Here is a 13285-nt window from a genome sequence, read left to right as displayed (position 1 = left end):
TGGCTTTTCTCCCAGTTTTTCACACACTCAGTGAGGGTGATATAGTGAAGTGAAGGAAGCCCTACACTGCCCTATACAGCTCTCCAGCTGGAGACAGGAAGCAGAAACCTCACCCCAAAATGGTGCTGGGGACTAAGATACTTCAAGAGTAAGGTGCTCAGGATGGGGAGATGGCTCAAGGGGCAAGGAGCTTACATGCATGAGGCTCAGAGTTCAGACCCTGAGTCCCATGTGAATGCTGAGTGGGTGTGGCAGCTCCCTTATAATTCTAGTGCTCAGACGGCAAAGACACTGATCCCTAGAGAAAGTAATTTGCCAGACTGGATATATTGGCAAACCATGCTCACTTAAGAGAACCTTCTCCAACGAATAAGATCAATCAGGGAAGACTTCTGATGTCAGCCTTGGATTTATATACACATGTGCATGTACATACACACACACACTAGTAAAAAAAAAAAGTGTATGCTGTTCACTAAGAAGATCCCTCAAGAGAACCAGAAGAGTTATCCAACAGATGTGAAAATTCCTGCATCACAGGGACACAGCATAATAAAACAAGCAAAACACTGTGAACCCTGCGAGAGAGATGTCTCATAACTCCCTGACCACTGAAGGACTGAAATAGGTCAAAGGCCAGGTGAAGAACACAGAAGTTTACTCACAAAAGGGATCAATAACCTCAGATGAATCAACAAGCAGGGAGCAGACAGGGGAAAACACTTGAGGACCTGGGGAAGAACACCAACATCATAATCAGCGATACGGGTTTAAATTAAAAAAAAAAAAATCAGCTGGTGTGGATGAGAAATCCAGCAAGGAAATGTATTTAAAATAAGAAAGAAAAAAGTCAAAGGATTTGAAATAATGAATCAAATAAAAAGTTCACCAACAGAGAAAATGAGCACATGGAAACAAAAGTATCCAGGTTAGAGAAAATGCTACCTCTAATCAACAAAACAAAGGAAGCTTTAAAAGAGAGAGAGAGAAAGAGACCAAGAATTCAAGGTAGAAACTGCTGAGGTTAAATGGGGAGCATAGAAAAATGTATTCAATACAAAAGTAAAAATAAGTCCCCCAATCTTGGGAGACAAATGGGCATCCAACTACAGGAGGTCCTGATAGCACCCTCAGCCACCAGAGAGAACTTCTCCATGATGCCTTATGGTCAAGATGCCACAGTACAAGCCACAGAAACCACTGAGATTTTGTGGAGGCAAAGTGGAAACAGGTGAATGAGAAAGGTAATTCAAAAAGAAACAGAATGAGCTGCAGGTGGACGGTAACTGCCCAGTGTTCTTCTGGGCAGAAGGCACACGGTGCACAAACAGGTAGAGACCTGAATCTGTTAGGGAAGAGCTCATAGGGCTCAGCAGGAGTCCAACAGAAGGTTCAGAGTCCCAGGATGAATAGTGTTCAGGTGACTTTACATTTTATCCTAAGAGTAGCTCAGGGGCTATAATCAGAAGCTATTGTTCTTACACGTCGTCTAGGGAGAAGCCAGATTCACAGCGGGGAGGGAGGCAGGTGAGAGCAGTTTGGACTTGAAAACCTAGCACACAAAGGGTATGTGTTGTGGGGGAGGGGACACAGGTGGAAGTCAGAGGACAATGGTAGGAGTCAGTCCTCTCCTTCCACCTCCTAAGCTCCTGAGATCAAATTCGGGTTGTCTGCTTGGCAGCAAACACCCTCAGAGCCATCTCACCAGATCTCCAAAAGTTTTTGACTCAATGTGGTTTTTTTTCCTCAAAGACCTTTGCATGTCCCTTGTTGCCCCCCCCCTTTTACTAGTTGTGTTTTTCATTTTTAAAAGTAAAAGAAATACAGATAAGAAAGAAGGCCTGATGAATCTAAATGAGAAACTGCACATATGCCTCCCTCCCTCCCACTCGCCTGAAATGATTCGAAAGATCAGATTAGCTGGGCTTGGTTCCAATGAAGGGGGTGGCAAAAATCTTGGAATTATTTTTCATATTATTCCGTGCTTATAAATCAACCCTAACCCTGTAAATGTAGCAGAATGTGGTCCAAACGTGTGAACAATGGCGAGACAAGCATGGCAGCTTGAAACTCCAGGGTCCTGGATAAAGTTATAGCCAGTCATGACTAGCTGTGACCTAGCGCATGCCGCTGTCTCAGTCAAATGGTAAAACGTTAGGACTGAAATATCTGTGAATGTTTTTATCAGCTCTGTAGAGTGAAGGTCCACAGACTTTAATCCCAGCACTTGGGAGACAGATATATGCACAAGTGGATCTCTGAGTTGGAGGCTAGCCTGGTCTACAAAGTGAGGTCCAGAGCAGCCAGGGCCATCACGCTCTCCTGGGGTAAGTACTATCACTCCTCCTGAGCAGGAGAGAGAGCAGGACTTGGAACCTAAGGACAGTGCAGTGAGATAGCACTCAGCAAGAAGGTGTGACACCAATCTCTCTCCCAACTTCCTCTAGGAAAATGCTCCTCTTTAGCCAAACCCAACAGGAAGCCATTTGTCTAGGGAAGACCAGATACTGAGACCAAACACCAGGGCCACAGAACTGGATGGAGAAAAGAGCTCAGGCTAAGCCTGGAGTAGCAAGTGGGAGCATCTGGCACAAGCTCAGCGGATCTCTTGAATTCACTACCACCTGCCCTCTGTTGACTATGATCATGGGAACGTGTTTGCTTTTTCTTTATTTATTACAAGCTACACAATTATCTGTGATTTTTTTCACCCTCTGGGTTTCGAATGGACTGGGCTGTCCTATCACCAAGTCACTAGAAGGCACTGGGTTGTGTGGATATAAAAGGAATGAATTAGTTCATTCTTGGCCGCTATGACAGAATATCAAAGTAGGTAGTTTAGAAACAGCAGAATTTCAACTCATAACTCTAGAGACTAAGAAAGGCAAATCATGGTACCAGAATCTGGCAAAAGCCTTTTTGTGTTGGTCATGTCATGGTGTGTGTGAGAGAGAAACATAATGTCAAACCCATCCATTTTCCCCGGAGCTCGTGCCTGTGATGAGTAACCCATTAAACCATTATCCCATTGATAACGGCATTAGTCTGCTCATAAGAGCAGAATACCTCTTAAAAGGCCCACATCTTAATGCCACTACAACGGTGATTAAATTAAAAAAGGATGTGCAAACTACAGCTGGTAACAGGCCAGAGCCCTGGAGGCTTGCACTGCTGGGATCAGAGCTTGGGAACGCTCAAGGTAACATTCCTTTGTCTACCCCACGTTTGTTCTTGGTCTGTAACAATGGAGATCAGGATCCAAGCAAGTTCCTGCACTACCAAGACACTGGTGGTATTAAGGGAGAAAACCAGTTTCTCTCAGTTCTCAGGCACATTCACCACTTCTGCTCACAACTGCCAGCTAGACACACCAACATTAGTCACAATCAGGGCTTTGTCCTTGTGTGTTGTATGTAACTTATCAAACTGTGCTACTAAATGTGTGTCAAATGCCACACCATGTGAATCCAATGTGTGCCTTCCCCAGAATTCTTGCAACAGTCACAAGTTGGCCAGCTGCAGAACACAGCAAAAAGAGCCATACATTTCAGTATATATAAAATAATGCAGAACACATTCTTTGAGCACAGAGCAACAAAGCCAGACATATGCAAAGCAAACAAAAACTTGGCTTGGAAATTCAAAAGGCATTTGATTACAACTTGACAGCCAGGCATGGTGGCACACTAGGAAGGAAGGTCTCTGTTGGTCTACAAGGGGCTAGGTTGGTCTACAAAGCAAGTTCTAGGCTAGTCAGGTCCATGAGGTGAGACTATGTCTTAAAATGCAGGAGAGGGGAGCAATTATATAATAACTACCCACCTGAAGGATAACTTCACTTTGGGCTCTTTTACTATAGTGAAAACTGGAGATTTATATAACAAACCCATTGAATCTTTATGTAGCAATTCTATGGGATCTGTTTGATATAGCTATCCTATTGGATCTGAGGGAAGAGGAGGAATCAGGTCTTACAAGAAAAAACTCAGCCTTTAAACAAGAAATCACGAAAACAAAATAAAGCACTTGTTCACGAGGTAAAGGGAATAGCAATAAAAAATAGCAGCAGCAAAGGAAAAATAATAAACACAGGTATCGATGAGCTAGGAAACAGAATCAATAAGTAGTTGAACATCTTAATCGCATAAATCAAATGTTTATAAGAAAAGTCCAATTAAACGAAGACAAAATCAGCACATTAAAAGAAGAGGTGACACAGATGGAGAAACTTGGAATGACAGAGAGTGTTTGGTAGTAAGTGTAATAAATAGGAAAGTGTGAACAAGTGATCTTGGAAATTACATCAAGATTGACTCAAGAAAGACAAGCTAAACAAATTAATAATAATGTAAGAATGTTCCATCTTTAAGTGGGGCTTGTCTGAAAAATGCTGTCATGCCTAGGTGTTAGGAAATTCGCGGCTACATTCCACTCATTTAACTAGCAAACTCAGATGAGCTAAAAATCTTAACATCCAAAAAATTCAATTCATAGTAGTGGCTTAAAAATAAATACATAAATAGCAGTGACTTCCTTTACTGCCAATAATGTTCACTTTTAAGAAAAATGGTGTAATGGGATGTGCCTGTAAGCTCGGCTACTGTGAAAGCGGAGGCAGGAGAATCTCCAAGTTTGGGCACAGCCTGCGCAACACAGCAAGCCCCCATCTTACAAAACATAAAAATATCATGTTTCCAATAGTAACCATTAAATACAAAATATCTAGAAATGAAATGTGCAAGGCATATGTAAAGGAAAGTATAACGCTCTACCAAAACATTAAGAATAAAGAATTTGATGGATGAACTTTTTGCATAAAAAGACAAACATGTCATAAACAATTAATTTTATGATATTTTCAAAACAATTCCAGCCATTTTGTTCTGGAACCTGATAAAACCAGAATACTTATGAACACTGTAAAATAAACAAACAAGCAAACAAAAAATGGGTGTGATAGTGCTCACTTTGAATCCCAGCACTAAGGACACAGAGGTAATTAGATGTTTGGGAGTTTAAGGCTAGCCTGGTCTACATAACAAGTGCCAAGACATCCTGGGCTATGTATATAAACATTATCTAAAGGGGGAGAGGGCTATTTTCCAAATACATGTTGCAATATTTACTACAATGATAAATAAGACAAGCAAGACACTGTAGAAGTTAAATTTTACATCATATATGTAGTCACTGACTATACATTTATGGAATACTGATAAATCTACAAGAAAATATAAGTGCTTCTTCAAACTTTAAAAATTTTAATATAAGCAAAAAAATTTTAAAGAGGAATGCTGTGTGTGTGAGCAATTAAAACTCAATGAACTAAAAGATAAATAAGATTAATACAGGATGAATGTAGCTTTGATCCCTCTAATGAGTAAATATTTAAGAAACTAGACATCAATATCTTGACAATAGGGTAAAGAAACTGGCTTTCTCATCTTCTGTTGATGGCTTAATGTAACGATTAAGAACCAACCTACTGGGAATGGCGCAATCCACACCAGTGTTCAGGTGTGTCCTCTCACTTAGAAGCCCTACCTTGAGGAGCTCAGCCTAAGACTGGAGGTGTACATCAGCAGTAACCGTTGCCCATCATGGCCAAAAGCTATGAACCGAATCCAGCTCAACTGTCCACAACAAGAAGATAATCAAATTTAGGTAGGAAGAGATATTTCCATGTACTACAAAGGAGACAAAGAAAGAGATTGAGCCTATAAAAAACCAGATACTATAGAAGACCATTTTGATGAGTATGTTTGTATCAGAAAAATGTGAAAGGGTTTTATAGAAAAAGGTTCTAAGAAGAATCTTTGATGGTCTCATCTCTCTATTCCCTGGATGATCTTATTTATTTTACAAAGAACCCCATCTTAGAAACAGGCAGGATAACATGGCTAATACAACTAAAAGTTGCTTTCTTTGCTCCCTAGTATGTGTCTGGTCATGGTGATCAATGAGCCTAAAATTAGAGTCTGAATTCCCACAGGCAAATCAGACACACCAAAAGTTCTCTGACTCCATAAACTTAATGTCTCTGTTTCTAAAGCTTTTCTTTTTTTTTAATATGTTGCCAAAGGGGCAAAATTTCTGTAAGTTCACATTTGTGCACATGCACACACAGTGAGGCCTCAGTTTTTCCACCTGAGAAATGGGGTTGTTAACCTCTATTCAAAAAGTTTATTGGGAGGATGGAGTGAATAAAGGCAAGGCCCAAATGCACTGTGGTTAGTCAACCTCTGCCCTTCCCTGGAGAATAGGCCAAGTATTGTACCTGTGGACAGTGTGTTTAACCTTTGAATGTGCCCCTTTCTACCAACTATGACAGTGTATCGTGTTCTCTGATTTTGGTGGGCAGGGAAGTGATTTGAATTAACATGTATTTGTTACCAGATAGGGCAGCCATGATAAACCAAAGAATTTCACCCAACTCTCTCGCTTGGGGAACCGATAAGATTACTGAGCATGGGGAACTCAAAGGCAGCTGAATCACTAACCCACACCCTCTCCCAATGATGGGTGCCATCCCTGGAGCTTCTTGCCCAACTTGGTGGCAGTTATCCTGAAGGTTTTCTCCTCCAGTGCCACCTGCCACAGCAACTCTAACTGCACCTTAACCCTAGGGAGTTCTGTGAGACTCCATAGATCCAAGCTTCTAGAGCTATGGTAGTTCAAATGAGAATGGCCCCCGTAGGCTCAATACTTAGTCATTGGTTGGTAGACTGGGAAAGATTAGAAACTATGGCCCTGTTGAAGTGGGTGTGGCATTGTTGGAGGAAGTGTGCCTTCAAGTTTCAAAGGCACACACTGGACCCAGTCTCTCCGGGCAAGCTTCCAGACTAAATGCCAAGAGTTGCCTTGGTCATGATGTCTGTTCTCTGCAATGGGATAGTGGCTAAGAAAAGAGGCTTGTGAGGTCTTATGAGCCTTCCTCCTCCCCTCTAGGAGGGATATTTCAATCTAGAAGAAATTACTATACAACATATGTCCACCTTCTCTAAGGCTCTTACACAAGCCAAGCAGGAACCAGCCTTGTAAATGGTATCTCCTTAGCTAGAATCATTAAGTGGCTTCCAAAAGCACGAAGCTTGATTCCAGTCAAAAGACTGCCAAGAGGCCAAATGCTAGTCTCGGGTTTCTGCCTGTGGTCACTAGAGGAAAAAAAAAAAAAGCAATATTCACACAGCTTACATAAGAGTAATCAAAATTCCAGACAGGACTCCAGACATTTTCGTCTCTCTAGCACAGCAGCTTGGAGCTAACACAGGTCTTCCAGCATGGTCTAGCTCACCAGGAAATCCCAGAACCCCAGGATTTGCAAAAGTATATGACCCCAGCACCCCAGTGCTAACCAGGTCAGTGGGGGGGGGGCAAGTTTAATGGTTCTTAACCCTAGCTCCATGTTGGGATTTCCCATGTCCAGATTCTGTCATCACTGGCCTGAAGTAAGGTCTGAACACAGGCTTTAAACCTCTAAAATACACTGAAGTTCAGAGCTTCTGAAATGGGCTCAATTCTTTCTCCTGACTGACACTTTGGCTTAGCATGCCTTCCTCAGACCCACAAGAAAGGTGTTTTCCCCACTCTGGCTATCCTAGGAGTGACAGAGCAAAGATGTTCCTAGGCAAGCCCAAGCTTCAGAAAGCAGGGACTACGTTTTTCTTATCATTGCATCTCCAGGATCCAGCCAACAGACTAAGATGTGTGTGAGAGACTGATGAGTCCCATACTCTCCCACCTCCCAAGTGCCCAAAATCTAATGCCAACTCAGTGGGGCTGTGTCACTGGCAGGTCTGTCTCATTCCCTGGCCGGCTCTACTGAATGACAATGTATGCTATGACTGCAATCTCAGGCAATTCATGTGCCCAAGGCAGCATCATTAATTCTGCCATAGATCAGTAAGTCTCCAAACTCCTGTAGTGAAATTCCTTGTGAAGACGCGTTACCCATCCATAAACCTACACTTCAGGTGCAGTCAGATCCATGAACTATAGCTACATTAGGTCTGTCTGCCACGCAGCCTTCAACTAAGGCCAAACCTTTGCTCTACCTCGCACAGAAATACTTTCTCCCTGACTATCCCGCACCATTGGGGGATAAACCCCAATAAAGCCCTGCTCTACGTCAGCCTCAATCTGGTTCAAATCTTAACACCTTCACTTTCCATTAGAGTAAGCCTGTGAACTCAAACCCAACCTACACTGAAGGAAGCATAATGGCTGACCTGAGGCAAAGTGCTCTTAGCATAGTGCCCCTTACCAAATATTTCTTTGGCCCTTTCTGTAACAGGCTTCATAATGGGAATTTATATAAAAACCTCAATACTGAAAATTATGCTTCTACAACCAAGGCAAGGGAAGTTAGTGAGTTGCCTGCAGTTAGGACTCTGATGTGGAAGAATTAAGAATTCAAGCTAGCCTGGGCTACATACCAAGATGCAGTCTGAAAAGAGGAGAATGTCTAGGTAGGAAAAAGAATGGGACAGGAGAAAAAAGGAAATTGAAAAACAAGGAAAAATTATTACAATCATTTCCACAGGCTCTCTCTCTCTCTCTCTCTCTCTCTCTCTCTCTCTCTCTCTCTCTCTCTCTCTCTCTCTCTCAAATCAAGACTGCATTAAGGGACTTAGCCCTCTGCCCTTTTTCTTTTGATTATCCGAGGAAGAAAAATTAACATCATATAAGAGCACAGGCCTGAGCCACTATGTCCTGAACTGGAACAGCTCCATTCCAGACCATGGTGTGTGTGTGTGTGTGTGTGTGTGTGTGTGTGTGTGTGTGTGTGTGCACTCTAAAGGGGGAAGGGCTTTCGCGGTTTTGTGAGAAAAGATGGTGTTTTTTCTCCAGAGAGCTGCGAGGACACCCGTCCCGGCTGCAAACTGTCAGCGCCGGGCGCCGTTCCCGGTTTCAACGAGGCCGCTGCCCTCTGCGGCAGACGGCGATGCGCGCTCCCCGCACCAGAACCCGGCTGGCCTGGAAGCCCGCGCGCTCTGCCGGTGCAGCATGCGGGCGCTGTGACGTTCTCGGATAAATGCCGTGTAACTGTGTAGGCGAATTGAAGCTAAAAATAAGAACGGAAAATCTATCATTAAGGTATCATTGCGCCAGCGCAGCTATTTGAAGGCTCCCATGGTCCCCGTCGCCTGTGTTTGAAGCCCGCCTTCAGGCTTCAGGGGTATTTGCTGAAAACTCCCAGCAGCAGCTTGCCAGCCAGACCTTAGGGTTCATGGGGTGACACCGGTAATTATGGCAACGCTCCAAATGGAATAAAAATGAACGGTCACCTTTCCCCACCCAAGTTCACCCCTTGTATTCTCGGGTCGCTGGCGAAGTCAGCCAGGAATAGAGCTGAAATCAGAAGAAGAAAAGAGAGAGACCCGAACGGTTATGCAAAAACTAGTACATCCCTATCCCTAGTACATTCGCTATCCACCTTCCTCCATCCACCTTGAATTAGAAAAATAAAGTAGGGAAAGAAGGTGAGGGAAAGCTGTAGGAGAGAAAAATGACAGATGGGGCTAACCCTAGGTCTATGGTGTGCCGCGGTGGGGCGCAAAGAACACAAACTCCGGGGAGGTGAGTCTCCGGGGTGCCATTGGGTTGAACGAAAATTGATCTGATTTGGCTTAGAACACCCAAAGTGGAGAAGAGGAAAACAAGGAGCGAGGAGTAGGCGTGTGTGTGTGTGTGTGTGTGTGTGTGTGTGTGTGTGTGTGTGTGTGTGTGTGTGTGTGTGTGTTTGCGTGTGTGTGTCCGGGGAGGGGAGGAGGCGCCAAGGTGCAGCCTGCGTGCGGCTCTGCGCCTCGGCGGGGCTGCGTGCGTGTGTCCCTGTCCGCGCTGCTGAAACGGGCTCTTCGAGGGATTGGCGTCATATGACTCCGCCTGCTGCCCCCTGCCAACGCTCAGACCGCCCTTCCCTCAGTTCGCTGAGGGAGGGTCGCGCGACAGCCCCAGGGGCCCCGCGGCTCTGCGGAGGGAAGAGCTTTCAGCAAGGAGGGGTCCACCTAGGAGCTCAGCGGCAGATCTCAAAGTGTAGATCTTGAAGGGGCGGGGTGAGAGAGAGCGAGAGGGCGGGGGAGAGAGCGAGAGCGAGCGAGAGAGAGAGGGAGCGTTCAGAGAGCGCCAGAGAACGGCAGAGCGGCGCGCACCGACGAGAGGCAGTCGGGTGCCTCTTGGAGATGTTTAGTGCGTGAGGTCTCTCTGGCCTCCAAGCACCATGCAGAAAGCCATCCGACTGAACGATGGCCACGCCGTCTCCCTGGGACTGCTGGCCCTGAGAGACGGCACGCGCAAAGGCTACCTGAGCAAGAGGAGTTCGGACAACCCAAAATGGCAAACCAAGTGGTTTGCGCTGCTGCAGAACCTGCTCTTCTACTTCGAAAGTGACACGAGCTCTCGGCCCTCGGGGCTCTACCTGCTGGAGGGCAGTATCTGCAAACGCACGCCCTCCCCCAAGCGAGGGACCTCCTCCAAGGAGTCCGACAAACAGGTGAGGGAGCGCCGCGTCCCGACCTCCCGTGCCCCCCGCTAAGGCCTTTGCGGGTTCAGGGCCTTCCATCCAGCTTCAGTGACAGAACTTTGACCCTCTACTCTAAGCATTTAGGGAGTCTCAGAATCTTTCGCGGGAAGAACACGCAGGACCAAATTGGGAGGGTGACCCTAGTGCGGGCAGAGGGAGGCAGGGACTGCGGGTAGGGTGCCGCTACCAGCTGCGGCCGCCCTTGGTAGGGTGAGCCCCGTGGGGGGTGTGTGTGGGGGGGCGGGGACAGAGAGGCTGAAACTTGGAGATAAAGATGAAGATGGGGTCCAAAGGACCGACTCGGGCAAGGAATCTCATCACCGTCCCACTCAAAATGGTGCCCCTAGCCCCATCCCTACCCCCACCCCCACCCCCCATCTCTGATAGCCCCGATCTTCTGCCCCAAATGTGAAATTCCTTGCACTTGAGCTTGGAAAGGGTGAGACAGACATTGGAGCGTCGCGGTCCCCTGCCTCCTGCAGCTAGGGGCGAGGAATAATCTGCGCTAGCTGGCCCAGTTGGGGGGTGCGAAGGCCTGAGGAGTCATTTTGTGCGATCTAGTGATGGTGTGCACCAGCTGGTTCTGGCCAAGCTAACAAACCCCAGGGTTACAAAAAACCGCTAAAATGCGCAGAGGCCAGGGCCTGGGCTGCTGCGAAGCAGTGGGACAAGTGGGTTCTTCTTTCCTCCCCCGCCCCCTTCGCCGCCGCGGCCGCCGCAGTCGCCGCGGTAGCGCTGTGCTCACTCTCCCTCGCTTGCTGATGTTGCCCAAACAGCAAGGCTAAAAGGCTAGGCCTCGATGCGCAATTGGGCCTAGACTTGATAGACGCGCTAGTTTGCCATTGAAAGGGGAGGGGCACCTGCAGCCTCTGGGTGGGAACCCTCGGGGAGAGATATCTTTAAGCTTGATAGCTGCCCCCCAAGGCATTTAGTCCCCTGACCTCTGGGAGGGAAGGAAAAATACATGACAGTGTATCCTAAAATGTCAGCTCTAGGAGAGGCCTGACATTCGTAGGGCCCAGCCCCACCTGGCTAGTTGCCCGGATGGAGACACTGAGGCCTAGAGAGGGGGAGGGGGGAGGAAAGAGAGAAATATTGATTGATTTTTTTTGCACAGCGTCATAGCAGGAGTGGACGTCGACGTAATGTTCTGAGAAGACAACCAACCAGGATCTCAAAAACATTCAGGCTGGTGGCAATTGAATTGACTGGGATGACAGCCACCCTTGAAGTCTCCTTCTCCATAATTAGGACAGAGATCTGCACCCTGTCCTCCACCACCCTCTTCATACCTTGCCTTAGCTCCTTTAGTGCTAGGTGATGATGTCTGGGGGTGGGGGTAGGCTTGGAAGCGGGGGGGGGGGCAGAAGTTAGGGGGAAGGCTCTGAGAATGACCAGTCACGAGACCAGGCAGAGGCTCCCAGGTGGCAAGGAACAGCAGCATCTTTAGCTTGTCGCCAAATGGAGCCTTCCTGGCTCAGCTAGAACACCCAACCCAGACTGTCAGCCTTCTGCTCACCCACTGTCTGCAGGCAGCCGCAGCACAACTGTATCTACTAGTAGATTGCACCTCCCCGCCCCCCCCACCAGGCTCAGCCAAGGCCCTCCTCCCCCAGCTCCTTACATCACAGTAGGGTCTGAGCTCCTAGGTGGGAAGGAAAACAGGAGTAGGGAAGCCATGTGGGTGCAGGTTCAAGGCATCTGCCTAGGTTCCCTAACCTAGAAGACTGACAAGCTGGAGACTGAGTCCTCCCCAACTGAATGGCTGCTTGGCAGTGTGGCTTCTTCAGCTAACACACAGAAGTCCTCTGAGACTGACGTGTGTACAAAGGGGAAATGGCACGGGCCAGATGGATCCCCAGGTCCTTGAGAACACAAAGCAAAATTTTGTGTAGGAGAAGACGCTCACAATACAATTTAGTGGGCTCTTAACTAGATTAGAATGATATCTGTCTGCATATTAGACTAATCCACTCCCCTCATTCTCCAAGCCGAGAAACTGAGGACCATAGAAAGGGCGTTGCCCTGTCAGAATAAGACCTAGAATTGACTCAATGTCTACATTTGGCAAGATTAGCTGGTACCTGGTAGAACTCCATTTTCAAGGGGCTTTGTTTTACCCAACTGTAAACCTATGGGATCAGAGAGCCAAGTGGGAGCTGGAGATCCCCCACCCTGGTGGCAGTGGCAGGGTTGAGAGCAGAACACGTAGCAGATGTACAGAGAATGCTTCTTGGGCTAGGCATGCTAGAGGTGTCATATGATACTTCCCTATTTCATGTCCTGAGAACCGGCTGGGTGCTGGGCACTATAGCTAAGAAGCTGATGATTACAGATGCTGGGATTCTGGGGGAACATAAATACAAGTGGGGGGGGCATGCCATAGCCTGTAAAGACCTGGATTGCCAGGTGTTTTGAGAGCCCAGGCTGATCTGATGTCATCTGACTCAGCTGTACCCAGATTGATCTATGTTTAAAGCAAGAGCAATATCCGGGGCTTTGTCTCACACTGTCTCTGCCCTGGGACCCCCAGGGTCTCCTGAAATGAGATAGATGCCTCTTGTCCCCACCCTCTTAGCTGCTGCAGGGTACCTCCCTGGCCTGGGCTCTGTATACTCAGCCCTGATTTCCTTTCCTCCCATCCCTGAACCATGACCTGAATTTAGAGCATGGGTTCAACATGCTTAGAGATTAGCCCTGGGAGCCCCATACCCTGCTTCTGCAAAGTCATCCACGGTGGCTTTCCCAAACCACCTGAAATAA

General features: G+C 46.9%; 1 protein-coding gene across 1 annotated transcript in view; it reads left to right on the top strand.

Moving 5' to 3' along the window:
* The first annotated feature begins 9783 nt into the window (after positions 1 to 9783).
* LOC116907706 (ras-specific guanine nucleotide-releasing factor 1-like) overlaps positions 9784 to 13285 on the top strand; it is a 69151-nt gene continuing 65649 nt past the window's right edge. The window contains exon 1 of the mRNA XM_032910830.1: positions 9784 to 10492. Within this exon, the coding sequence (XP_032766721.1) occupies positions 10220 to 10492 (273 nt within the window). The 5' untranslated portion in view covers positions 9784 to 10219. The remainder of the gene's footprint in view (positions 10493 to 13285) is intronic.

The sequence above is a fragment of the Rattus rattus genome, chromosome 8 (genome assembly GCF_011064425.1).
Source record: "Rattus rattus isolate New Zealand chromosome 8, Rrattus_CSIRO_v1, whole genome shotgun sequence".
Classification (NCBI taxonomy): domain Eukaryota; kingdom Metazoa; phylum Chordata; class Mammalia; order Rodentia; family Muridae; genus Rattus; species Rattus rattus.
Note: the sequence above shows the minus strand (reverse complement) of the source record. Positions and strands in the feature narration are given on the sequence as shown.